Source organism: Podarcis pityusensis, assembly GCF_964106645.2.
Source record: "Podarcis pityusensis genome assembly, chromosome: 1".
Lineage (NCBI taxonomy): Eukaryota > Metazoa > Chordata > Lepidosauria > Squamata > Lacertidae > Podarcis > Podarcis pityusensis.
The window spans coordinates 134868741-134896666 of record NC_138028.1 but is presented as its reverse complement, the minus strand read 5'-3'; the positions used below and the strand labels follow the sequence as shown (position 1 = coordinate 134896666).

General features: G+C 44.6%; 1 protein-coding gene across 2 annotated transcripts in view; it reads left to right on the top strand.

Moving 5' to 3' along the window:
• ITGB2 (integrin subunit beta 2) overlaps positions 1 to 27926 on the top strand; it is a 42497-nt gene that overhangs the window by 4599 nt on the left and 9972 nt on the right. Inside the window, exons 2-10 of one of the 2 annotated variants that reach the window (XM_081016727.1) lie at positions 712 to 885; positions 16098 to 16158; positions 18052 to 18140; positions 22274 to 22448; positions 23592 to 23762; positions 25410 to 25651; positions 26395 to 26550; positions 27301 to 27396; positions 27784 to 27873. In XM_081016727.1, the coding sequence (XP_080872853.1) occupies positions 16101 to 16158; positions 18052 to 18140; positions 22274 to 22448; positions 23592 to 23762; positions 25410 to 25651; positions 26395 to 26550; positions 27301 to 27396; positions 27784 to 27873 (1077 nt within the window). In that variant the 5' untranslated portion in view covers positions 712 to 885; positions 16098 to 16100. Of the gene's footprint in view, positions 1 to 629; positions 886 to 16097; positions 16159 to 18051; positions 18141 to 22273; positions 22449 to 23591; positions 23763 to 25409; positions 25652 to 26394; positions 26551 to 27300; positions 27397 to 27783; positions 27874 to 27926 lie in introns of those variants that run through there. The other variant, XM_081016728.1, reaches the window with a different exon arrangement.

The following is a 27926-nucleotide window of genomic DNA, read 5'->3' as shown; positions in this document are numbered from 1 at the left end:
GTTCAGAAGTTATTCCAAAATAGACAATTGTAGAAGTGAAAAATGCAGGGTTCTCTTAGACAATGTTTGTTATATTTAGCTTTCTATTTTATCCAAACTTTTATAGCACTCTTCAGTTTAAAAGACTCCCAGGGTAGCTCACAACTGTATTGAATAGAAACATATAAATCAAATGAAAACGGCAGCAGATTAAGAAACATTACAACAGATTAAAACCAGCAAAATAACATGCCTCAAAATCAGGATAAATAAAAATACATCAAGAATGGCACCTGGTGAGCATCGCTGGCCAGGGAATTATAAAGTTAGGGTTGCCCATATGAAAAGGCCCCGCCAGTCACCACCCATCTCACTTAGAAATGAAGGTGGAAGACTCTCCAAGGTATGCTGGCTCATTTGAGAGACCTCTAAAGGACTTTAGGGCAGCCGGCCTGGAAATGACTACGGTGGGCACTGTAATGGTTTCCTTTATAGTGTTTTATGCTAAAGGGAAAAAAGCTTCCAAGGGGTCTTTCTCAGGCTTTTGGCTAAGATCAAGATTTCACCAAGGGGTGAAAAGATCAAGATTTTACCAAGGGGTAAAAGTCCTTTCCTGAGAAAGATTTTAACTGAACACACATTATGGGGATTTGGGCACAGTTTTGAACTTTGGATGGCTTGAAAATACGCTTTCCACCCTCCCTCACTTCTCACTTCCTCTACAACCCACAGGGGCAAGATATGCAATATCAATGAAAAAGGAAGAGGCGTGGGCCTTTTTCTGCCTTCTGAGGAGTGGTTTGGCTTTTTCTCACTTCTACAGAAGGAACTGATCAGAAGACAGAGAACTTCACAACACACCCAAAAAAATAGCTGAGAAGAAGCCAGAGAGACTGAAAACTTGATGTATGTTTTTAAATTCTTTGTTTATTTGTGTTTTACTCTTTTCACAAACTGAGTATGTAGAGTTTGACATCTGTATTATCTTCCTATGGGCTTGGTATGTCCAAAATCTTAACTGAAGTACCACTAGCAGTCAATACATGTACAGTGGTACCTCGGGTTACATACGCTTCAGGTTACAGATTCCGCTAACCCAGAAATAGTACCTCGGTTTAAGAACTTTGCTTCAGGATGAGAACAGAAATCGTGCAGCAGCGGCAGCAGCAGGAGGCCCCATTAGCTAAAGTGGTTCTTCAGGTTAAGAACAGTTTCAGGTTAAGAACAGACCTCCAGAACAAATTAATTTCTTAACCTGAGGTACCACTGTAACTGTAAAGGTAATTAATTCAATTGAACTTCAGTATTTGATGGAGGCACCATACCTTCCAGTTCTTTAGATGCTGGCTGCCCTCAGGTGTGAGTCTAGCACTGAAGGTTAGCTGTATGTTTCCTGTCGATATCTGTAATGGAGCCCCGACTGCCCCCTACCTCGTTGCTGTTGTTCACTGAAAGGAAAGCATTTGGGGTCAATGCCTTCCCTACCCACTATTTTCAAGGTTGCAGTCGCCCTACACGCACCTTTTCCTCATGTGGGATTCAAAATGCAAGGCAGTTTCTCTCTTTGTAGCTGAGAGGAAAACAACAGAAAGAAGGGCCAGAGCTTTCTAGAGTCACAAGGCTGAAGAGAAATACTTCTGAGGAGAAACAGACCTTCTGCCTAGCATTCTGCATGTGAGGGAGCAGTCGTTGTCTCTGGGGAGACAATGGAGGATTGCGCCTTTGGAGGTGAAGTCAAACCGTTGGAAGTGTTAGAAACAGATGTGAAAGCTAGGAGCTAAAGGGCACCTTAAATCCAGTTATGGGCGCAACAATGGAATGTCTTGGCATGCTTTTTTTTACAAGAATACAAAGCTGAAAATAAATGAACTGCAGCTAACATATTATGTTCATTTTTCACATAGTCTAGTTCTTCTCTTGCCCACCCCCCTGATATCTTAAGAGGGTCTCTTTTCTAGTCTTCAGAGAGTAGCTGAAAGTGGGGAGGCAGAATAAGATCCTCCTTTCCTTCCACTCTGCAGTTTTAATCTGAAATCTTAGGCACAGTACGACACCCAGAACTCAGAAATGCTTGCACTAATGAAATTCCCTGTCTCAAAATGTGCCTAGAACAATGGGAATTTCAAACACTGGATACAGCACCTGTTGTGGCTGAGCAGACCAATGTGGGAAAGACATGTTCTGTTGCATCTGGGACAGGTACAGGTGTCACGTTGTGCTGATGCAGATGCACCATGGCAGTTTTTTCTTTATGTTCCTCCAAACGGTCATAACTATATCCTTAATGAGCCCATTTCTTGCTGGCCTATAGTTCAATGTGCAACTTTCATCTCTGCTTCTGTGAAAGCGGTATGCTAGCTATTTTGTGGTGTGGCATGTGTAAGTTCGCAGGTCAGCTTGCTTTTCGCACTTCTGCGGAATATCTCATGAGAAAGCGACATTCTGTGGCTTCTGTTGAAACGTGGTGTGGAATAGTATTATATAAGCTTGGAATCCTTTTAAAGTGACAGGACTCCAGCAATGGAAGATCCAATACCCAAGATTTGGTTAAAGTTCTGTTTTTCCCCAGGCAGATATGAGTCTGACCAGGACTGCAATGCTAACCTTGCCTACTCAAAAGTAAGTCCTATTCAATTCAAAGAGACTTACTCCCAAGTAAGTGGGGTTAGGATTGCAGCCGTACATTGTGTAGTGTGCTACCTTTTGGTACGTTTGTAACAGATTGGTGTAACTGGACAGTAACTAATAGAAATACAGTACAGCTTCTCTTTGCTTGTCTGCATTGGGTTGCCAACTTTTTTTGTGGCAGGGCTTCTGTGCTTTTATAACAATTGTATGATATGAAGGGATGCTTGTGTTTTTACTGACCCCGCTCCTGTCCCTTTAACTCTAACTTGACAAATAGAAATGCAAGAAGTGGAGCTGGGAACGCTCCACCTGCATAATTGCTGAGAATCACATAAATGCTAAAGGTACAAGAGGGAAATCAGTTGGCAACTCCAGTGATAAACATTAGTTTTGCCAGCTGGGAAGCTGAATGTTTTCCTGGTGTGTGGATTTTAGGCACAGGGTCACATGAGGCTTGGAGTATAACTTGGAATCATAGAATTGCAGAGTTGTAGGGGACCTGAGGGTCATCTAGTCCAACACCCTGCAATGCAGGAATCACAACTAAAGCATCCATGAGAGATGGCCAGGCAACCTTTGCTTAAAAGCCCTTCATGGAAAGAGTTCACCACCCTCTAAGGGAGACAGCCCTGTTGTCAAACAGCTCTTGCTGTCAGAAATCATCATCAACAACCTTTATTATGGTCCAGAGACCCAACAAATCGTTACAAAGCAATACACAATTCATACCGCCTACCTCCAGGTTAAACAAGCATTTTGTTCAGAATATAGGGATCATTGGTTCTTGCAACCACCGATAAAAACTTTGCCACTGCTAATGTTCTACCGTTTGCCCGGTCTTCCAATAGGAACCTGACATAGTGAGCCTCTGATTTTCCCAGGAAAGGTACCAGCAAGGGTAATAGCAGTTCAACCCTGGCTTGCTTATATTTTGCACAGTGCTGTTAGAAAGTTATTCCTGATGTTTTGTCAGAATCTCCTTTTTTGTAACTTTAGGAATCCTTCTTTAAGATAAAGGAAGAGAATAACATCTAGCATCCTATTATTTCTATAGTGTTTCACCCTGTTTTTTCACACTGGTTCTCCAAAGGCAAATGCTTGTAGGAATATGCAGCATAAATTTAATGATATTTTAAGTAGAGGGGGGGCGGAGAGAGAAAGCTCACCAATTAGATTTGTTCCCTAGTATGGCTAGGATTGTATCTCTATGGTACATAGACAACCAGCCCATAAAATCTGAAATTTGGGCTTTTAAAGTCATATTTCGAAAGGTGTCTGACAACATTTATAATTATTTTCCCTTATAGTGAAGAGAAGAGAGGGAGATGCATTTCCTGCTTCAAACAGTACCTAAGACTATTTATGGAAACAGCATTCAGATGATGTTGCAAGATACAATCACAGGCACAGCATGCTTTTACCTTTGCTTTCCATATGTCTCCATCAGCAGTGCAAATGCCCCTTGCCCTTCCTTCTTCCATGCTGCAGGGAGAAAGACTCATCAAGAGTTCCCTTTTTCTCAGAGCTCTTTCAACACAACAACTTGAAAATAAGGAACATAAGTCAGAAAAGGCAAATGAGATGGGGACAGCCAGAAGCAAGGGAGGAATTCTGCAAAGAGTGAAGCAAATAGGCCCAGTCTTTTCCAGGCATCCTCTGCTGCTTTCATTTTCCCCAGGGAATTTGGAAGCCAATGGCACAGTCCCAACTTCATGCTAAACTATTGCTTAGTACTATATGAATGAGCCTCAGTCTTGTACACTCCCCCTCTCCCCTTCTCCTCTGGCTCATCCACATGGAGGGAATTGAAAGCATTCACTTTCTGTCTTAAATTAATCATAGTTTGTTGTTAAATAGTTGAAACTATGGCTTATTGAAACAAGCCAAGATCAAACCATGCTTTTTCATCCTGGCTTGTTTGAGCAAACAGTTCCTGGTTTTGACAGCATATATTCCAGTTTATTTAAACCAAGAGAAGATGCCTCCAATCTCCGAATTGCATCTACAACAGGGGAGAGCAGCAAGGTGTACACACAAGCCCAAATCTCGTCAAGGCTTGTTCACATAGTGCTGAACTATGGTTTAGTGTTATGTAGAAACCAGGCCACTTTCAATAATCTCCATCCTCATACATCAGAGCAAGTCAGCTCCAAGACGTTTTGGAAAATCAAACACCTGTCTGAACATTCAGCTCAAGGAAAACGTTCTGCTCAAAAATTAAGTAGCATGTTGTAAACACTCATTGTGGTCCTAACATACCCTTGATTATCCAGGAGCTTTCCCATCATACTTTTAATTAATATTAGATAATTACATACTTTAATAACCTAAACCAATTCCAAAAATGTTACACAGTTAGAAGGAGATACTAAACCAGCATATTAACACACCATCCATGCCAAGAAACGTATTTTACTTCTTAATATGTCATTGAATATTTAAATTGCCTGAACTTTTTCTGTAAAACCAGGTTTGCCTCCATGGTGTAGGGCTGATTTTAATAGCAAAATTCATTGTAGATGAGAAGAGCTGATTCTGCCCCTGATTCTGTGGCTTTCTTTGCCACAGCCACTCATGAAGGATAATAGGTACTCATCAGGAAGGCTATAAATACTCACAGGGTCTGGGGAAGTGTGCACATTAATAGCAGCCCAAAGCAGGAGAGGGCAATGGTGTGCACGTCTGAACTTGGCTTCCCCATGGGCATCTGACTGAACCCTTTGAGAATAAAATGCTGGACTAGACTGTCTTCAGCCTGATCCATCAGGGCTGTCCTCTTCCACTTGTTTCCCTGACTTGGTGTCTGGTTCTGACTGAGAGCAAAGTAGCTAGGGTGGAAGACTGAAAGGAGGCAGGAGGCAGAGCAGGGTCAGTTCCCCTTGCCCACACAGCCCACTGGCTCTTAAAATTGACCAGCACTGCAGGCCACTGGATCTGCTGCTGCCACATGTAATTTATTCCTGAGGGAGCCTCCTAGGAGGGACATTTTCCATGTTCCATGTTGGACACTGCAATAGCCAACTTGAGACATACCTTCAACATCATATGAGAAAAGTGACTGCAAGAGTTGTCCTTTATTAGTGTTGTAGCATCATATATGTGGAGAGGGAGGATGAAACCTTTCCCACACTCCTGAGTTGCTTAGACAGAGGCCACATCCACAGCATACCTTTAAAGCTCTGTGATACCACTTTAAAAAGTCATGGCTTCCCCTAAAGGATCCTGGGAGCTGTAGTTGGTAAAAGGTGCTGAGAGTTGTTAGGAGGCGCCTATTCCCCTCCCACAGCTACTGTTTCCAGAGTTCCCTGTGAAACAGGATTGATTATTAAACAAATCTAGGAATTGTACCTCTGGGAGGGGGTAATGGGGTCCTCTAGCAATTCTCAGTAAGAACCCTTAGCCAAGTCCTGCTCCCAGAAATTTTCAGGTGATGCCAAGATGCCAGGATTCTGGGATGTAAAAACAAGAGCTGGTCTCCATCTCTGATAAATTAAAATTTGGTTGTGAACCCAGGGTCTGTCCCAAACCTAACACAAAACGCACAGGCTCCTGGAGTAGGCAGGAAACAAAAGTAAAGAGAAATTTGGTGGCCTTTAATTTGGCAAAGCCAGGGATAAATCTGGCAGAGTGCTGGATAAATAGAGTCACTTGGAACCAAATTATCCAGTATTATCAAGTTGTAATGTAGCTCTCAAAAGGAAAAGCCCATCTACACAGGTGGTGGGCAATTAGCTTCCTCTGGTTGTACATTTCATCTTGAACAATTAGAATTGGTTTTCTTTGAAGCACAACAAGCAAAGGGAGATGTGTTGTTCCACAATAACAAAAAATCCCCAATCCACAGTTGAGTAATACTTAACTGGAACAAACGAAATGGCAAAAAGTGTTGCAAGCTTTTGGTTCTTCGTAACTATGATTAGATCATCACAGCACAATTGCACCAAGGCCTGTGAGGGTCCCTCTTGCCTTCGCCACCAACAGAAGCAGCAGAGGGACCTCTCAGTTGTGATCAGGTTGGGCACCATCCAACCTTGCCAATGATGGTGATGGAATGGTTGCCTTTCCCTGCTCCTCCTCACCTTTAAGGGCACAGTTGCAAGCAGAGGGACCAGCTGAGCCGCTCCTACACCTTGATGTCCAAGGGGATGGCAGAAGCAAGAGCTGTAGGAAGAAGCAGCCACAAGCAGCAGCAATGCTTAATGTGCAGCACACACGTGCACATCCTCACTGCCACAGTCTTCTGTTGTTCTTGTGATGCCTGCTTGTCGCTGTGGCCTTTGCAGCCAGGCTCACCACAACAGGCCTCCCCATGTGGGATGCAAGAGGGGGCCTCCCAGAGCAGCAGCTCCTGGCTCCTGGCTGGGCTGCCCCAGGAGATGTCAGAGGAAATGAACCTGAGGATTAATACACAGGGACAGGTTGGTTTAAACTCTGAAAAGCATGTGCATCTTTCCTCTGTGTCCACATTATTTAATTTACTTCTCAGGCGTGCTGCCTGTACAATATAATCCACAATTGGCTGGTTTGGGTATGTTTTACTCAGAAGTAACCACCTCAAAATAAGTGAGGCTTCTTGAGTAAAAAATTGTGACATTGCAATGTTGCCATCTCCCCGCAACCTCTGATTTTCTAAAGGCCTTCTCTCCGTTTCCACTCTTGGTCTAGTGGGTATCACTGGGGGGCGGGGTATTTATTACTGTGTAGCGAATCATAAAACAAAAATATAAAATACAAAATACAAAATACAAAACCAGCCATTAACTGCAATTGTAACCGATCATTACCTTCAGCAGCAGCAAGTTTAAATTTCATTTGTCTGGACTTTAACTCAAGAATATATTTTTATTTATCAAGGTTGGTAAAATACTCTCTCTCTCTCTCTCTCTCTCTGTGTGTGTGTGTGTGTGTGTGTGTGTGTGTGTGTAATTCGTGGCCCTTTATTTCATGTATTTGTTGGGGAGGGAGGGGCCCCGTTTTGGAAACTGCACTTGACCTTTTCCATAACTTGTCATCAGGCAAGATATTACACAAAGAGGGGCGATGTTGGAGGGGTTTCCCCCTCTTTTGGACCAACACAGCTACCTAGCTGTGCTTTTTATACCTTGTCTTCTAAATTAAAGTTTTTCTTTACTCCTGTCCCCTGCCTACTCCAGGAAGCTTGTAGACGGAGATGGGGAATGTGTGTTGTTGGACTCCAACCCGCATCAGCCCAGCCAGCATGATCAGTTGTGAAAGATAACAGAAGTTGGATTTTAACAATATGTGGGGGGCTGCAGCTTCCACACCGTTGGTTAATATTTGGGACAGATCTTACAAAACATATTTTAATTACTCATTGCTTTTTCATCCTGGAGTCCTAAACATGTAACATGATAGCTCTGCAGCACTTGGGAAGAACTTACTTAGCCCTGCATTTTAGAACTGGCAGCCTGATTTCTGAACTTTTTCGGTTTTTATTTTTCCTCCCCCTCCACCCACTCCTGCCTCTTGTGTAACACCTTGCCTGATAAAGAATTATGGAGAACTTAAAAGTTTTCCACACTTTTGTGACATAGATCTGTAGCTACACAGCTAGCCAGAAATATGCTTATGTTTGTGGAAACAATGCCTTTTGTTGCTTGGGGGGGGGGGAGTTGTCGAAATATCAGTACAGTAGTGCACTTTGCTAGACTACGGCTTTGAGAGGCATCTAGAATGCCCAATTAGGGTTTTGTTTTTACAGAAAGACATAAAAAGCAGTGGAAGTATCTTTTATTTCAGTGCCATTCTTCTGCTAGCCTCCTTGCAGAGCAATAGCAAAAGATGCCTACATGCATTCTGGAGGGGTGCAGGGGAGAAGAGCCACCCTGGTGCAAGGATGAAGGTGGGTGGGGCAGGAATATATTTGCCCGTTTTTTAAAAGAATACTCATGTGGTCCTGAGGTGTGTGCCAGGGCTAGGCTTGCCATGTGTCCTCTTTTTCCAGGACATGTCCTCTTTTTCAGGGGTAAAATTGCCATCTAGGTGGATTTTTTAAATTTGTCAAAATGTCTCTGGCTATGCTTTCTGGATAAGACACAGACATAACTAGTGGTTGAAGACTTGCTTTCCTCTTCTCTTCTCCTGCCCCTCTCAGCAATATATCACAGCTTCTATGGCCTATAGTAGTGGTATTTAAAATGAGAGCCGTCATAGCGTGTTCTTTTTTGCTTTTCAGATATGGCAGCCCTCAATAAAATGTTCTGTAATGGTGAGACATTGCTGCAGGGAAGGTGGTAGCTTTGTTCATATTCAGCACTTTTTAAATGTGGTCAGTGGGGCTGAAAATAACTAAAAATGAATAAACCTTTGAAAAATACCAAAGAATGTATGCGAACATGGAAGGAAGGAGTTAACATCAGTGAAGTCACTGCTTCAGCCACTTAATGCATAGCAAGCCTAATCGATTTCTAGACTCCCTTTGCAGGTGGGTAGAAGAATGCCATTGCCTCAAACTGCTGTTTGAGTGAATGCAAGTGTTATGTAGTGTAGTTTCACCCTGGGCCAACAGGGGGATACTGTATATAGTTTTCACTCAGGTCTGTAGATAGTTTTCACTCAGGTCCGCGTCTGTTATTTTAGGCGGGAACTCTGGGCTGTTGTGGTTACAATGTTGACAGCCGGCTGCCTATAAATACAGGCCGGCTGAGCTGTTCGCAGTCAGTTCTATTCCAGCTTACCATAATAAAGAGCTACTTGAAGAAATCGCTGTGCCGGCTGCTATGTCAACCCACGACCTAACACTGGCGACGAGGGTGGGATTGATGGACATCAGAGCACAGCCAGATGCGGCCAGCCTCTGAACTGAGCTGAATCACTGAGCTGAATCACAGAGCGAAATCACTGAGCGAAATCACTGGGCAGAACCAATTCAGAGCTGACTGTTCTGGCTAGAGCACTGTGTTCCATCCATCGCCCTTCACGCCGGCATCGGGATCATGGCTTCACTTGTGCCTCTACCGCTTTTTGCGCCAGCCTCTGAATCATGGGACTCCTACCTCGCTCGGTTCGACTGCTACCTCCAAGCCAACGAGCTGACAGAAGTATCACAGGAGCGGAAGCGGGGCCTATTCCTCAGCCTCTGTGGGCCTGAGGTGTTTGAGACGGCCCGAGCGTTGGTTGCGCCTGAAGCAGTCCAGGCAACACCATGGGACACGATCCAAGAGAAGCTCCGCAACCACTACGCACCAAAGCCGTCCAAGATTGCTGCCCGCCATGTGTTCTACCACCGGAACCAGGCAGAGGGGGAGTCAATCAACAACTACACCACCGCCCTGCGACAGGCTGCCATGCACTGTGAGTTCCGAGACTTAGACGATGCCCTGATGGATCGAATCGTCTGCGGGGTCCGGGACATCCATCTGCAACGGCGCCTCCTAGCCAAGCCAGACCTCACGCTACAGAAAGCCATTGAGGAGGCTGTGGCCTCAGAAGCTGCTGAACGCTCCGCCCAGGAGATCCGCAAGTCCAGCAGCCCGCGTCTTGCTAGGGAGCCAGTTCCGGTGCATCATGAAGAGGCCAGCAGTGAGGAGGCATCCTCCAGTGAAGACGATGACGTGCACCAGACAAAGCGGGAGCGCAGGAAGTTCCAACAGAAGTCCAAGGGCCAACCGGAATGTGCTGGCTGCGGAGGCAACCATTCCCGTGCCAAGTGTCGATTCAGAGACGCCATCTGTAGGAAGTGTTCCAGAAGGGGCCACATCGCTAAGGTCTGCCGATCGGCTCCGTCTGACACCCCCCCTTCATCGACTCGCAAGTCCAAGTCTTCACTCCAGTCTGCCAAGGAAAGTTGTTTCGCTCTCACCAACTGCCGCTGCCCGTCTGGAACCACGATTGGCCAAACCGACTCGCCTACGCGACGCAAGCTGAACGTCACGGTGCTCATTGAAGGAGCTCCATGTGACATGGAGATCGACACCGGGTCTGCCCTGTCCATCGTGTCATGGAGCACCATCAAAAGACTGGTACCCAGAGTGTCCAAAAGGCAACTCGACTCTCACCGCGTACACCTGAGAGACTACCAGGGAAACGACATTCCCGTGGTAGGCGTTGGCCGGTTCCGGATCGCCTTCAAGGATTTTTCGGGCCTGCTCCGGTTGGTGGTGGTCGAAGGTCAGCGGCCAAGCCTCCTAGGGCTAGACTGGTTTGATGCCCTCGGCCTGGAAGTCACCGGCATCAACTGCATCTCTAACGCAGAGACTGAGGGTCTGGTCAAAGACTTTGCCGAGGTTTTTGACGGCACCTTGGGCCAATATACAGGTACGCCCATCTCCTTTAGCCTTGATCCACAAGTCGCCCCCATCAAGCTAAAGCCACGCCGGGTTCCCTTTGCTCTCAAGGCTAAGGTGGACGAACAACTGGACAAACTGATCGCCCAAGGAGTTTTGGAGCCGGTTGACCACGCAAAGTGGGAAACCCCCATCGTCACGCCTGTCAAGCCAGATGGGTCGGTGAGAATCTGCGCTGACTACAAGTGCACAATCAACAAGGCACTTCAGCAGCACGCTTACCCGGTTCCTGTTGTCCAACACCTGCTGCATTCCCTGGGTGAGGGTAAGGTCTTCGCTAAGCTGGACCTTGCCCAAGCCTATCAACAACTGCCAGTCGATGATGCCACTGCTGAAGCCCAGACGATCGTCACCCACCGGGGGGCTTTCCGTTGCCGCCGGTTGCAGTTCGGGGTGAGTGTGGCTCCTGGCATCTTCCAAAGCCTTATGGAGCGTCTCCTGCAAGGGCTTCCGGGCGTGGTACCATATTTTGATGACGTCTTGGTGTCTGCAGACTCACACCAGCAGCTGTTCGAGCGCCTCCGTGCCGTGCTGACCAGGTTCCAGGAGGCCGGGCTCAAGGTAAAGAGGGACAAGTGCCAGATCGCCGTTCCACAGGTAGAGTTCCTGGGCTATCTTATCGATGCCTCCGGTCTTCATCCAACCACATCCAAGATCCGCGCTATCCAGCAGGCCCCCACCCCAAAGAACAAAACGGAGTTGCAGGCATTCCTGGGGCTGCTGAACTTTTATAACATGTTCCTGCCCCACAAAGCCACAGTGGCTGAGCCTCTTCACCGACTCCTTAGCACTAAGACGCCTTGGGCCTGGGGTCATCGGGAGACGGCGGCCTTCAACGCGGTCAAGGCTCTCCTTTCTTCAGACAGTGTGCTGGTACAGTACAGTGAATCCAGGCCGCTGGTCCTTGCCTGCGACGCCTCACCTTTTGGCATCGGTGCTGTCCTTAGTCACCGTTTTCCAGATGGAAGAGAAGCACCGCTCGCCTACTTTTCCAGGACACTATCTCCGACGGAACGGAATTACAGCCAGCTCGACAAGGAGGCATTAGCACTTGTGGCTGGAGTGAAGAGGTTCCATGAATACCTCTATGGCAGGACTTTTGACCTCATCACTGACCACAAGCCACTCCTGGGCCTCCTCGCCGGTGATCGTCCAACTCCACCGGTCCTCTCACCACGCATGCTGCGATGGACTGTTTTCCTGGCTGCCTACCACTACCGGCTCATCCATCGCCTGGGGAAATCGATGGGCCATGCCGACGCCCTCAGCCGTTGCCCTCTTCCAGCATTTGTGGAAGACCCGGCTCCAGCTTCATCGCTCCTTCTGATTGAGGATCTTCCGGCAGCGCCTGTATCGGCTGCCACTGTGGCCTCCGCATCTGCCCAGGATCGCACCATCAGCCGGGTGCTCAACTGGGTGTGGAGGGGGTGGCCACAAGGGCCTGTTGCATCGGAGTTCCAGCCCTTCGCAACCAGACAACATGAACTCTCAGCTCATCGCGGCTGCCTGCTGTGGGGAGACCGCGTCGTGATTCCCCAGGGACTCCGTCAGCGCGTCCTGGAGGCTCTGCACGTTGGCCACCCGGGAATTGTCAAAATGAAGGCGTTGGCTCGGTGTTACGTCTGGTGGCCTAATATGGACGATGCCATCACTGCCTGGGTGTCCGCCTGTCAAGCGTGCCAGGAGTCGAGGCCTGCACCACCGGCAGCTAAGGGACACACCTGGGAGACGCCAAAGACACCCTGGTCGAGGGTGCACATCGATCTGGCTGGCCCCTTTCACGGCCGGACCTTTATGGTAGTGGTGGACGCCTATTCCAAATGGCTGGAGGTCGCCCTGATGCCCTCCACCACTACCGAAGCTGTCATCCGGGTGCTGCGAGGCCTGTTTGCAACGCATGGGTGTCCTGATGTCCTTGTCTCTGACAACGGACCGCAGTTCACGTCAGGCACGTTTGAGCGGTATCTTTTGGGACTGGGCATCCGCCATGCCCTAACGGCACCCTTTCATCCATCCAGCAACGGGCAAGCGGAAAGAATGGTGCGCTTGACAAAAGAGGCACTGGCGCGCCTGGACCGGGGAGACTGGCATGAGCGGGTCGCCGAATACTTGTTCGTGCAACACATCACCCCTCATGCGGCCACAGGGAGGAGTCCTGCTGAACTGCTTATGGGCCGCCGCCTCAGGTCACCGCTCGACCGGCTACACCCAGACTTTGCCGTGGCTGAACCCCCAGGCTGTGCCAACGCACCACGGTCATTTGTCCCAGGAAACCAGGTCTTTGCCCGGAACTATGTGGGGGACATCCCTTGGGTGCCAGCCACAGTAGTGGGAGTCACTGGACCTCGCTCGTACCAGGTGGCACTCGAAGACGGACGCTTGTGGCGACGGCACATAGACCAGCTTAGGCGCAGGGTTGGGGACTTGGACACTACCGAGGTGCCCCCAACTGCGCTTGCGGCTCCAGAAGAGACACGTACAGATGGCGAGGCCCCACCTACACCTCCCTCGCAAGCTGCCAGCGTGGAGCCGAACCAAGCCGTTTCAGAACAGACTCAGACCACTCCACTTGCGGAGGCTCCACCCACAGCAGCGGATCCAGGGGAGTTGGTTCCAACGCCACCTAGGGTCGCACCACAGCCTCAGCGAGAACTGTGTGGCCCTCCGGACTTGGCTACCAGTCCCCGGCGGTCTGGCAGAGTTTCCAAGCGCCCAACTTATTTAAAGGACTATGTTGTTGGACAGGTATCACTGTTGGTCTAAGTATGGGAAATGTAACCGATATGCTTTGTGCTTAATTGAACCATTACGCGTAGTGCTGTATATAAGGAAACCATTACGATTGTAACTAACGCCTTATCTCGGTGGGGAGGGGTGTTATGTAGTGTAGTTTCACCCTGGGCCAACAGGGGGATACTGTATATAGTTTTCACTCAGGTCTGTAGATAGTTTTCACTCAGGTCCGCGTCTGTTATTTTAGGCGGGAACTCTGGGCTGTTGTGGTTACAATGTTGACAGCCGGCTGCCTATAAATACAGGCCGGCTGAGCTGTTCGCAGTCAGTTCTATTCCAGCTTACCATAATAAAGAGCTACTTGAAGAAATCGCTGTGCCGGCTGCTATGTCAACCCACGACCTAACAGCAAGCAAATTAGATTTTCTTGAAAAAGTGGCACAGTAGAGAGGGAACACAGCTATACCTCCCAGGAGAGTGGCATTTATGCGACCATTTACAAGATTGTAATCACGATTCAAAAAAGCAAAAGGAGATAGCTGACCAGACCCTTAAAATCACACAAATTTCTCTAACTTTGCCTTTGAAAATAGTCGTGTTCATCTGCAGGCTGCTGGGCTGAAAAGGATCCTCCTATATGTGCTGTGACTGAGGTGGAAAAAGCACATGAAGGAGACTGCCTGTCTCTTCTTTGATTCTCATCTCTGCAAAGGGTGACATTTCACACTCCTTACAAGTACCTCTGTAAAGTAGGCAAGTAACTTGCCCACATGGCGGATGGGTGAGGCTGAGCCTGAGAGATAAGGGGAGATTTGAATCTGACTCATATAGCTCACTCTTTTAACCACTGCGCTAGCTGCTTCCCAAAGTGTAAATGACTCCAGACTCACTGCTTTGTCAGAGGGATTCAGAAGTACAACAGAACTTTAATTTTCTGCACTGAAAGTGGATTAAAGCATCTTTTGTGGTTTGAAAAGTGACAGGGAGTTGTGTGGAAAGTGTGGGGTGAATAAATGACTAATGGGTAGACATGTGAGAACCCTGCATGCAAAGCAGGATGAATGCAGGATATGTGCTCATTGTCATAAAACTGTATTATTATTATTATTATTATTATTATTATTAATAATACCCCATCCATCCGGCTGGGTTTCTCTAGCCACTCTGGGCAGCTTCCAACAAAATATTAAAAATATTTTAAAAACTTCCCTAAACAGATGTCTTCTTCAGATGTCTTCTAAAAGTCAGATAGTTGTTTATTAAATGTTCATTAAAGCCAGGATATCATCTAACTTCCCAGTAAGCTTTGTGCAAGCAAATTGGGATACCTGACTAGGTTGCCTCTAATATTTTTAGTCTGCAGAGTGTTGGAAGCAGACCAAATTGACTGCTACCAATTGTGCTGCTGCAGAGGCTGCCTTGCCTTCATCCAGCCATGTTTTTGAATCCAGTCATTCAAGTAGTTTCCTGGGGGTATTACCTGGGAAATGCTGCCTTGAATCGCTCTGCAGCTGTTTTAATATTGTAGAGTGGAATCCTGTTGAGGTCACTGGGGCTTCCTCTTACATACACGGGTACAGAGCTGCAGTCTTAGGCTGCAATCATGTCTCAAGTCTGAAACTTGATAATCCAGTTTCATCCACTATTGGATTATGACGCTGTACTGGTGGAAAGGAGAGTGTCCCTCACCATTTTTGGAAGCCAAACAGAAAGTAAGATGAAAAGCGTTCTTCTTTTTGTGCCTATCATCTGCCTACACAGGATCACAGGGAATATGTTGCAGTCCTGAGTACATGCGAGTAAGGGTGTTGCACTTCACTTCTTCATAATGATGGTAATACTTTTCATGATATCATAGAATTGTAGAGTTGGAGGGGACACCAAGGGTCATCTACTCCAACCCCCTGCAATGCAGGAATCACAACCAAGGCATCCATGACTGTTGGCCAACCAATCTCCAAGGAAGGAGAGCCCACCATCTCCCAAGGAGTCTCTTCCACTGTCAAACATCTATAACATCCCAGTCATTACTATAACAACTGGTTATTGGAAAAGCTTACGGAAAGAAATAGGTGCTGCCACCGGGGCCTTTTCAGTGGTGGCTCCCCAAATGTGGAATTCCGCCCCCCCCCCAGGTGCAACTTTTGCCATCCTTGTTAACTTGTTTACTCACGCATTTGCTGGATGGAAAGCCTGAGATTATTGGAGGGAATAATGTTTTTAACTGTAAATGCTTTAAGATGTTTTAAACTGTTATTATATTTAGATTGTTTTTACTACAGTATTTTTGATTCGTGCTTTTTTTTAATTAAAAAAGATTGTGGGATAGGTTTGCTGCCCTGGGCTCTTTCAGGAGGAATGGCAGAATATAAAGTCAATAAACAAACAAACAAAGTCACCTTATAGTCTTTTAGTGTAGTCATTTCATGGTATATTATTTCAATTTCACAGGAGATGCTTCCTGAGCGCTTCCTTCTGCTGTCAGGCGCTGGACTGCTGATTCTGACGTCAGGTACTTGCCACTATTAGGTGGAAGTAGTGCTAGATCAGCATTATCTGCATTTGTAGCGGTGTAATGACCACCGTCTCCTTGTAGAGCTAAGCCTGTAAGGGCCTTGAACTAAGTGGGCTTAAGTAGGCTCAGCTTTCTGTTGGATTGTGCCCATTATCCTATCTTCAGTGGGAAATCTTGTTGATCGGTATTCCAAGTCGGTGGTGTTTTCCTGTGCAAGAGGCCCTTATCTGAGCTACAGGATCACATGTTCATTTTACCGATAGATGCCATCTACCACGCCATATTGCTAAAACATGGGCCATTGAGAGGGGGCAATACAATCAAAACATATTAAAATAACTACTGGTTAGCTGTCTGTGCAAGTGAAAAGGTGCACAGGACACTCAAGCTTTGGGTCTGCGGTGCTGATAGCTGTGAAACTGAAGCAGCAACCTCCAGGACTGTTTGCCTGAAGACCCCATAATGGATCAGGCGCACAAATGGTTTGTAAGAGAATGTACAGTCAATTCTTCTGCCCCAATCTGCAACAAACTGCAGCCCAAAGAGTTTGTGAAAAACAAGGTGGACGTGGCACCATTCTTCCTAACAGCGACAGAATGTAAGCCTGTCCTTGAAGGGCGTCTGCAGACTGGAGTTACTACAGAAAGCAGGGGCAAGATCCATGTTGTCGTGCCCGGCTCAAAGTGCTGCTTTCAACCGATAGCTGCTTATAGCTTGGAGCCTCGATATCAGAAGGATCCCTTCAGCACCCTCACTTGCTGAGATATTTTGTACTCCTGGCTACACTGTGAAGCCTGGAAACTGCGGGTGCATGTCTGGGCATTTTTAATAGCAGTGCCCAGACCATGGGATTCCTTGTCCTGGGATTTCAGCACTCTGTATCTTTGCGGGGGGGGGGGGGGATATATATAATATTTATACCTCTCTCTTTCTCATTCTCTCTCTCTCTCTCACACACACACCCCACAAGCTTTGCTGTGTTGCCTCGCTCTTAACCTGTTTGTGATTTTGCTGGGGGATGAGGTATGATGCTTCTTTTTGTATCTCTCGCTGAGGTAAAACTTTTTATGGGTTATTTTAATTATATTGTATTATATTGTATCATATTCACCTCAACTTTGTGGGCCTGTGTGGTTGAAGATGCACGATATAAGTAATCTTAATAATAAAATAACTGTGAAATCCTGTCCAACAGGCATATTCCACACAGGGAGGACTCATCCGCTTGTCCCTTCGCTTTCCCCCAGATAAGCCTGCTCTTTACAGATGAACTGGAGCAAACATCAACCAGAATGCCACACAACTATCTTGGCCAGCCAGCGGCCACCATCCTTTCCACAGGAGTCGTCTGGGCAGCCCAGAACCTCCATCCACCCTGCCCAGGCTTGTGCCCTGGGGGGGGGGTCACCTCAGTGCTGCTAATGCAGTGGTTTGACTTCACCCCCGGAGGTGCACTCAAGAAAGACGGATGCCAACCACTGTTTGCTCCAATTCCGCAGTAAAGAGCAGGTTTTCCTGGGGAAAGCAGTGAGTCAAAGGAAAACCCACTCAGACCCATGCCTAGAAAGCACAGGACAAGCAGAAAAGCTCTCGGGCGCAAGCTTTGTAGGTGTGGGACAAGCAAAGTGTGGACAAGCCCTGCATGTCCTTCTGAATCCAGGCTGTTGATAGGTTTTCAACTTAAGTGCCAGATAATGCAGCCCCTTCTCAACAATTAATATTGAAGTAGAGTCTTGAGATTGTTTTTGTCTCTGTTTTAATATTGCATTGGCATATTCATATATCAACCTTCTACATAGTTTGCCATGTACTCAGTTTGCGGTAAGTTTTAGCTTCATATTATGTGTAGTTTTTCCTCATGTTAATTCCACCTGCCCTGTTCTTCCTAAGCGCTGTCTCTTGAGTGCACCAAATACAATGTGAAAACCTGTCAGGACTGCATCCAGTCTGGCCCAGGATGCGCCTGGTGTAAGAAGCGGGTAAGTTTTCCATCTCTTGTTTTTCACGCATATTATTATTATGTTCCATCAAATACTTTCCCCTCTCAAGCTTTTTACTCTGAATGATACCTTTTGGTATAAAGATAATGAAACTTTTTTTGTTTTGGATAGTGGATGCCCATTTCAAGTTTTGCATTTTGGGCAGGCCCACCGTCACTAAAAATAATAAACAGAATCTGTTGTTTTCAAAATGGTGAATGCTCTGCTCTTCTAGATCTCCAGCTTCATGGCACCCCTTTCCTTCTTTGTGGGCAGACCCGTGGGTCTCAAATTTCAGTGGTACCCTGTGCAATGCCAAACTGTGGCCCAAGAGATTGACTGGACTGCATTGACTTTGCTATAAGGAGGATGGAAGCCAGCAACATTTGTTAGGATTTCTCTCAACATGGTGCAACAAAAATAAAAATAAAACCACACAAAACCACAATAAACTTAACGGTACAATAAACTTAAACCCAAATTCAAAACCAACACAATAAAACTTAGTTCTCTTAGATCCGTGCTTGAAACACGCAGATTAGGTGGGATAAATTAATAATGTTCAAATAAAAATTGAAAGCAAATAATGAGAAGTGGCATTGATTGTAGGTAACTTCACAGTTCATAGTTTCTCTCACTTTGATCTTTTAGCCACAGGTCATGGGTCAAATCTGAGAGGGGAGTTTCCTGGGTTTATTTCAAGATGGAGGCTTGATATCACACACAGGTCCCTCAGGTCTGGTTCGTAGGTGTGCATGATGGCCCTGTTAGCCTCCTCCATTATGGGCATTAGTTGCTCTCCAGGCACTTGCTGTTGACACGAATGGATGCAGCTTGTGCTCTGGGGATTCTTCTTTATTTTGTCCCTCTCCCATCCATCCTCCTCCTATCTGGCATGTATTTCCGTACCTGGGAACACCCAAAAGTAGTGCACAAGAGCAGATATTATTAGGTTTCATAAGAGGAAAAAATTAAGACGTGCTTTGTGGGCAGGAGTCCCCTTTTCTTTCAAGGTTTGTATACTTTTACAAAACCAATAAGAACTGATTTTTCAAGCAATAGAGCCCACCCACTGAAATGTTGCCCCACATGTGATAAATCACCTTTAAAAAAAAAAGATAATCTGCTTCCACACTGGCAGTAACTACAGATATATAACACATTACTATTTCCTTATTTAATTTCTCTCTCTCTCTCTCTCTCTCTCTCTTTTGGCAAGGGTTGTTTCTCCCTCCACGCATAAAATTTTATTAATCCTTTTTCACAATACACTACAATTAAAAAAACAGACTAATCTAAATGAAAATAAAAGCAGGAAGAAAAGGAGAAAATAATAATGAAACTCCTCTCTCTCAAAAACAGATCCTAACCCTAGTCTCACACAGAAAAGTGTGGACCCTCCAAACTGTCACCTGGTTGGGCTGCCATATGTCTGGAATTTCCAGGACATAGCTGGGATTTGTCCATCAAAAATGGCATCCGGGCGAAATTTTCAAAAAGTGGCTGAAATGTCTGGGATGTGTCAGAAAAGTTGATTTTTGGCAACTTTCCTTAAAAATGGGTAAAAAAAGGTTTTTTTGGGGGGGGGGGAAAGCTCAACATGTCCAGATTTTTACTTTTTGAAATATGGCAACCCTGTCACGTGGGGGCTTCCCTTTCTTCTCCCAGCCTGGAAGCTCTTACCTTCTTTGCCTCTTATATAGGTTCTACCACCCATCTCCTTCATGTGTGTATTGACTCAGAGTAGAGGACCGAGGAAGAAGAAGAAAGAGCAAAGCAAAAGCAAGGAAGGAAAATAATGAAAGTATGAAAAAAGAAAAGAAATAAAAAGGGTTTCTGATTCTCCACCTGTCAGTTATATATATATCTAAAGATCATCCAAAATACTCAAGTATTCCCTCCAGGATGGTATCCAGCTGTTCCTCCTTCTGCTAGTCCTTACTTTTCCATTTTCCATATCCAGACATCTCAAGTTCATTCATTTTTCATTCTACACAAAAAGTCTAAAAGAGGTTCTCCAATTATTATTATTGATAAATTTCAGCAATTGTCTTCCTCCAGTCCAGCATAACAACTTTACCTCCAATGTTGCAAAACAATAAATCCCTCATCTTTATTCATACAGGAGTCTCTGCACTGTGGTCATATATTAAAACAGTATTTCATAGTTTTACTTATTGCATATTCATTAATTCACACCCAGTTCCATATATTCCAATCCCATTTCCTGTTGGTCATGGATTTCCATTCTAATTTAGAAAAAAAATACTTCCAATTCCTCTCCCCCCCCTCCACGAGTGTTAATAGAGGCTTAGTAGCTTTTCCCTCTAAATTCACTCCAAATTGTACACAGAATCCTTTCTTTCTCCGCTCTATGTCTGTCAGCTCAGAATATTTCTTAATCTTTATATCCATGACTTCATTGCACTCCTCCAACATTGTAAATCCACTGCTTGACTGTTTCACTCCTCCAGGCACCTGTGTGAAGGTCCTCTCCAATTCACCATCTACTGCCTCCAGCATTACTGTTCCACTCTCCTGTTCTGGCAGTCCTCCATCAAAATTCTTCTCCAAATGTTCTGTGTCTTCTTTAGCATCTTACTCTTGTCCATTTTCATTCACCATTTTATGCATCTCAGCTCTGAGCTCTTTCAGTTGTTCATCCAATAGTTGCTGCACAATGCCAACAGTCAGTGGGGTGTCCAGCGGTACTTTTGCCATTACCGAGTGTTCTAGGTCTTATTAACTACTCACTTTCTTGAAGATCTTACAGTCTTTGCTTTAAGGTTGAGTCCCTTGGCTTCTTATCAGAATGCATTCTTTGCATTCTTTTCTCATAGTAGCTTAATTATGTTAGTTTAACTTTGCAACCAAAGCTTTCAGGAGAGGATTAAAAATAAAATACAGTAAAGAATTTTAACAGTTGGAACACCCTTTTGCTGTTTAAAATCTTTCTTAGGCAAAGCATGCTTATTGTTTTGCTTTCAGCCTTGTAATTATCCTTTTTTCTTAAACCATCAGTCAGTCAGGTTGCATTCCATATGTATATTTCAGCTGGCAGACAGATCACCCCTGTTGTAATTTATAGTAGTCTCACAAGTAAGTAAAGAAAGGAAGGTTAGGCAACCTTATGTCCCTTAGGACGATTACGTATGTGGTGTTTGGGCAACATTGTGATTTCTTCCACTCTTAGTCACCCCCGTCTGAGTCCCTCAAAAACTTCTCAGTCTCTCAGGGTGGAAAGCAGCTTTTCAGAGCATCAGAGGTTAATCCTTGTTATCTCTGTTTCCCCAGAGAGAATACAATAAGCAAGATTTATGACTTGGCTAACATTAATCACCATATCATTATCTCTGTTGACAGTACAGTGGTACCTCAGTCTAAGAACAGTCCTGTTAACGAATGATTCGGGCAACGCACTCTGGAAAACTGGAAGTAGGTGTTCCAGCTAGCAAACTTTGCCCCGGAAGACGAAAAGAAGCTGACCGGTGGAAGGGCACCGGCAGCTGGAGGCCTCATTGGGGAAAGTGCACCTCAGTTTAAGAACACTTTCGGTGTAAGAACGGGCTTCCGGAATGAATTAAGTTTGTAAATGGAGGTACCACTGTATGTTGACAATAAAAGTCTAGTCCGCCATCTTTCCTCCCCGAAAGTCCCCTTATTGACTTTTCCATGGCAAGGGGAAATAGGGTTGAAATGTAAGAAAAGTACAGACTAGTACAGACTAGTATTTTAATAACATCATACATGAATACTATGACAAAAAACTTGTAAGCATGAGCAATGCTGGACCAATTCCACAACAGACTGCCATATGGAAGTTCCATGAATGCCTTTCCAGTACAATCCTTTAGAAGAGTAATATTTTAAGCTCCTGAATTCTATTCTGACTGTCTGTAGACAGGCTCTTTGGGAGCCTTTGGCTGAAGAACTAGTTATAAACGCCCACCACCTCAGACAAAGGTATTCTCAGCCCTGTAGCTGGATATCCTTTTAACTAGAGACACTGGACATTGGAAGTTCTGCAGGCAAAGCATGTTTTCGTTCTTCTTCCTCTGTTGTCCAAAATGTATCAGACTTATTTCTGAAACATACTGACCATTTATTCTTTTTTTTTTTTAAATGAAATACAGGATTTCACAAAAGTAGGAGAACAAGATTCCAGTCGCTGTGACACGAGGGAACAACTCCGGCAGAGGGGATGTGGGGATGACATAATTTTTCCAGAAAGCTTTGCCCAGCCAGGTCCACCACCAAGTCAGATAAAGCAAATCCAGCCTGAGAATGTGCACCTGCAGCTAAGACAAGGTACTACTCTGAGTAATTATGAGACAAAGAAATATAAAGTGGATGAATAGGATGATTGTTGTGACAGGGCAAAGAACAGGTGTGACTTCCTTTGTACAGGTATATAAATAGTTCTTGAATTCTTGGAAGGTGGGGAAGTACATTAAGCCTGGTTTTAAGAGTGTTGGATTTGATTGTTTAAATTCTATAATGCCTCTTTGGGAGCCTTTGGCTGAAGAACAAGTTATAAAGTGCCTGAAACAAATAGGCAGAGGTAAGATGTAGATGCTGAACATCCAGAGAAATGTATGTTACCCGTGTTGTTTTTTTTCTCTCGTATTTGAATATTTATTAAAGCTTGAAAGAACAAAAAACAGTATGCAGAAATAAACATCAAATAATGAGCGTTTGCCACACCTTGTTCACTTCTAAGTATGGATGTTGTGAGAGATTATCTGAGCCTGACTTGGAAATAAGCCCTAGGTGGTTCCAAAGACCCAACTCAAAATGGGAAGTGTGTCTCCCAAACTCTGCCTCAGAATATGAGTGCTCTGAGGAAATCCTCTTCCTCACCTGCCAGCCCTCAATATCGCATTTCACCTTGGTGAATAGACAGAATGCAGGAGTGAAGGAAGGAGAGACAGCAGAGGGGACACCCTCCCCCCAAAATCTGTCATCCTGAGTGACAGGGTGAGAGGGGTAGTTTTTTCAGGGGCTCTTTCATTTACAAAAGCCACTGAAAGTACTACGTTTCCTGTAGAACATTGCACCCCATCATGCTATATCTTGGAGAGTTTACCCAACACTACAGGCAACTCCCCATTTATGCAGAGGTTGTGTTCTAAGCCACCATGCATTTAAGTGCAATCACACCATGCGTTTAAGTGCAATCACACCATGTATTTAAGTGCAATACCACATTTAAGTGCAATCACACCATGCATTTAAGTGCAATCAGCGTCATTGGAAAAGCCTGCAAACACCCTCAAAACCTCTGGAAACTCTTGAAAGAACAGTAAAAAACAACAACCAACAGTACTTACCAGACGCCAAACTCCACCACAATCACTCCCTCCAAACCTCCTTGCTCAAACTCCCAACTCTCCACAGGCCTCAACGGTTGGTGTAAAGGTGTAAGCTCATTCTTTTCCCTTTTGCTAACAGATCTACCTGCTGTTTTTAATGTGACATTCCGCCGTGGGGAGGACTACCCTATAGATCTTTACTATTTGATGGACCTCTCATACTCTATGAATGATGATCTGGAAAATGTGAAGAAGCTAGGAGGAGACCTGCTGAGTGCTCTCAAAACGATTACCAAACATGCTCGAATAGGTGCGTACATTTCTGATTAATCCATTTGTCCCCTGGTACTAACAAAATTAGCATCTGGGATTGTTTTAATTCAAAAGAGTGGAACTATATGGAGCACAACTCTTGCATATCAAATACAGATTTACTGAGATTTAGTGAAATTATTTTTGCACTGAAGGCGCTGTCAATGAGGCTGGGTATGGAACTTCTGCTGCTACTTCATACAGTGGATGGAAGATAATAGGCAAAATGAAACATGATTTCGGACTCAGCTATATTAGTAAAGAAACAATTATTTGAAGGCATTATAAACATGCAACACCAGATGGCGTCAGAGAGCAGGAAAATTTTATATGTGATTTTCAATAGGTTTTTTTTTGTTATAACAATATGATTTCTGACTTATATATAGCGTTTTTTGCCTGTGTGTAGATCTACCCTTAATTGCTTCGTTTCATTTATTTGCCTCATTTCTCCAGATGTTTGTGTATAGGATTCTTCTATTTTATTAACTGTTCCTTCTAGTTTTTCCGTATTTTGTCTATTCCATAATCCAAAATTCCCAAATAATTTTTAATTTCATTAATCTCTAATTCAAGAGATATTGTTTGTTCTACCATCATCTGCTGGGTATCTAAAGATGTCTTTCTTTCCTCTGCTGCCCTTTTCCTGGTACCCAACATGCTGTGTTGGGACTGTTTTAATCCCACCCCCTCTGTTTTCTACTTTGCTTTTTAAGAATGTTAGCACAACTGTCTCTTTATGGGGGGTGGAGTATAAATAATAAAATGTTTATTATAACTGTTCCTGTAGAAACTTCAGCAGCAGCACAGCTCCTCTAGATACCTTGTTTTGACAGCAGTACCAGTAAGCTTAGCTCATTTAATAAGAAAAAAAACAAAAACAAAACAACAACATTCCCATGGAGGAAGTATCAACTGGCAAAGTAGATTTTATATTCTTATGCACATTTTTGTTAAAATATAATAATAATTCCGCTTAATAATAAAATAATGCACTTAAACATAGCAGAGAAACTCCTTTGTTCGTTTAAACTTTTGTTATCTCAGAGCATAAATCAAGCCTTTTGCCTTCATTCTTCACTCAGCGGCTTCCTCCTTTCTAAGTGGTAAAAAGTAGCTGACTCTGCAGGATGGGTTTTCCTCCGCTTCCAAGTCATGACCCACCCTACCAGGGACCCCAGAAAGACAGTCCTCTGGCAGCCCCCCCCCCCCCCGCCCCAGGCAGAAAGGCTCTCAGGAAGCTTCAAGAGGAAATTAAAAGAAATTTGGAAACAACTGTTTGTTCTGATTCAGTGGCAAAAAGCAGTTTTCCCTGGGGGAAGCAGCAGGTCAAACGCAATACCACTCAGACCCATGCTTTGAAAGCGTGGGGCAAGCAGGAAACTGCTCAGATCAGTGCTTTTTAGGCAAGAAACAAGTGGAACTATGGATGAGCCCTTTCTTGAAGGAAATATACCAACAGTTGAGATCTGAACCATTGGAAGGATCCCAGCTCTTTCCACTTGTATTCCTCTATTTAACTTTATTTTAAACAATTGCCCTATCCCTCTCAGTGGTTTAGAGTTCTTCCCTCTCTATATATCTTCGGTGACAATAACCATTTTGGACCCTTCTTTTCAGCGGCACTTTCCTTGTGTTCCCTTAGGGTTTGGCGCCTTTGTGGACAAGACTGTGTTGCCCTTTGTTAACACCCACCCAGAGAAGCTGCAGAACCCTTGCCCAAGCAAGGAGACCAAATGTCAGCCACCATTTGCTTTCAGGCATGTGCTCAGCCTCACAGACAGGGTAGAGAAGTTTAAAGAAGAAGTCGGCAAGCAGGATATATCCGGGAATCTTGACGCACCAGAGGGAGGACTCGACGCCATGATGCAAGCCGCTGTCTGTGGGGTAAGATTACCATATGGGAACAGGCACCGTGACAAAGTGCTCTTGGGGAGTGAGGAAGTTGAATTTGGGGGACCGTGGATTCCTGTCCAAAGTGGAAGAGAGTTCCCCCCAATAATCATAATGTTGTCAAGATATGCTGTTGCTGTTAATGTTGTATTTAGGCTCAGTGCTGAAGGCCTAGAGAGATGCTAGGCAGGGTCTTTATTATTGTTGTTGTATTGTTACAAATTAAATTAAAATATTACAATAAATAAGATAAGAGAAATATAAAAAATGAAATAGAGTAATAAAATAAACTCATGACAAATGAGATAAAATAACAGCACAAAAGATAAAAACAATCTGCCTGTACAAACATTCATAAAAATAAAGACTGATTAGTCTCCAAAATACAAGAAACAATGGGTTAATTAATTATACAGTGGCCGTTTTGTGGCAGCATTATTAAAATGTCCCATAAAATAATGACAGGAGAACAAACTGGTCATAAAGGTGCAAAATGTACAGGTGGATATTTAAACTATTAAAGCCATTTTAGTGTATACATAGGTTATCCTGTCTTAGGACGGAGATCTGGACAGACATTGCGTCCCTTTCAGCTCTGATTTTATGTAGAATCATAGAATCTTAGAGTTGCAGAGTTGGAAGGGGCCACGAGGGTCATCTAGTCCAAGCTGCTGCAAAGCAGGAATCTTTCACCCAGTGTGGTTTGCTTTTTTAATCTGCTTGCTTTTAAAATCCAGGATAAGATTGGTTGGAAAAATGTAACACGCTTACTGGTGTATACGACAGATGATGGCTTCCATTTTGCTGGGGATGGTAAACTTGGAGCCATCTTAACCCCTTATGATGGGAAATGCCACCTGGAGGAAAATATGTATAAAAGGAGCAATGAATATGTAAGTACTCAGAGTAGGCAGCACATTTTATAAAGTGCCTGCCCTTTACCTTTACCTTACTGGATTTACGATTTTAGACTGGAGCCGACTGGACAACCCATACAACTGCTGTATTAGGAAAAGTCCTCTTAATTTTCTAAGAACTCTTTTCTTAAGCAGAAAGACAATGGGTCCATGTTTTTTGTTATAAAGGTTCCATAGATCTGTAAACCAAGCTGTTTGTTAACCTGGTGTGTGTGTGCTTGTGGCATCCAAGGCCATACCTTGGGAAGCTGAGCCATCAATTGTGATGGCGATACCTTTGTTTCCTGCAGAGAGCCACCTTCCTTTGGTGCCAGGGAACAAATCCAAGAGCACACTGGATGAGAAGGATGGGGCTGGGCTCCTCCAGAAGTTTCCCTGCCGCCTTTGCTTCTGTTTTCACCAGTGCCCTCTCTGATAATCTCTGCTGCACAGGAATGAGCACATGTTGGGAGCGCTGCTCTGTTTCTCTGGGGGATGGAGCACCAGTGCGTTGGTGTGTGCAGCTTGTCTGAAGTGAGAACGGGAGGTCAGACTACAGTTGACTGACAGTCTCTCTGCTTTAACTACACCAATGGCCCTGCCCTTAGGAACCAGGGAGGGAGGGGCCAGACTGAAGGGGCGGAGCCAGAGGGATTCTTTTCAGGCCAGATCTAGCCTGCAAGATCCCACCAGGATCTTCACTAACTTGGAGAGAGAGCCCTAAATACTGTTTCCTTTGTTACACAGGACTATCCATCTGTTGGTCAGTTAGTTCAAAAACTTGAAGAAAACAATATCCAGCCCATTTTTGCTGTTACCAGTAAAATGGTTGATACATATCGGGTAAGTAAAACTACCAGCAGTAAAGAAGGTTAAGTAAACAATGTCTGTGGAGAAAATAATTATTAGATTATTATTATTAGAAATAATAATAATAATAATAATAATAATTAGAAATGAGGCTGCATTTTAAGTAGTATTTTAATCTTGTTTTTAAGTTGTATTTTAATCAATTGTTTTTATACCTGATGTTAGCCACCCTGAGCCCGGTCTTGGCCAGGGTATAAATAAAATAAAATAAATAAAAGCCTAAGTCTATAATTTGATCAATATACATGGAAGAATTAGGACAATAGATATTTACTGCTTTGCTCTTGCATTATAATCTGGTAGGCATTCTATTTAATAGAGTGAGACAATGCTTTCAATTCATTTGTTCTTTGTTGATAGAAACTCAGTGAGATGATTCCCAAATCTGCTGTGGGAGAGCTGCAGGAAGACTCAAATAATATCATCCAACTCATCCAGCGTGCCTACGATGTAAGTGTTACTGATATTATCATTTTAATCCTTTACAGTATATATTTAAGCCA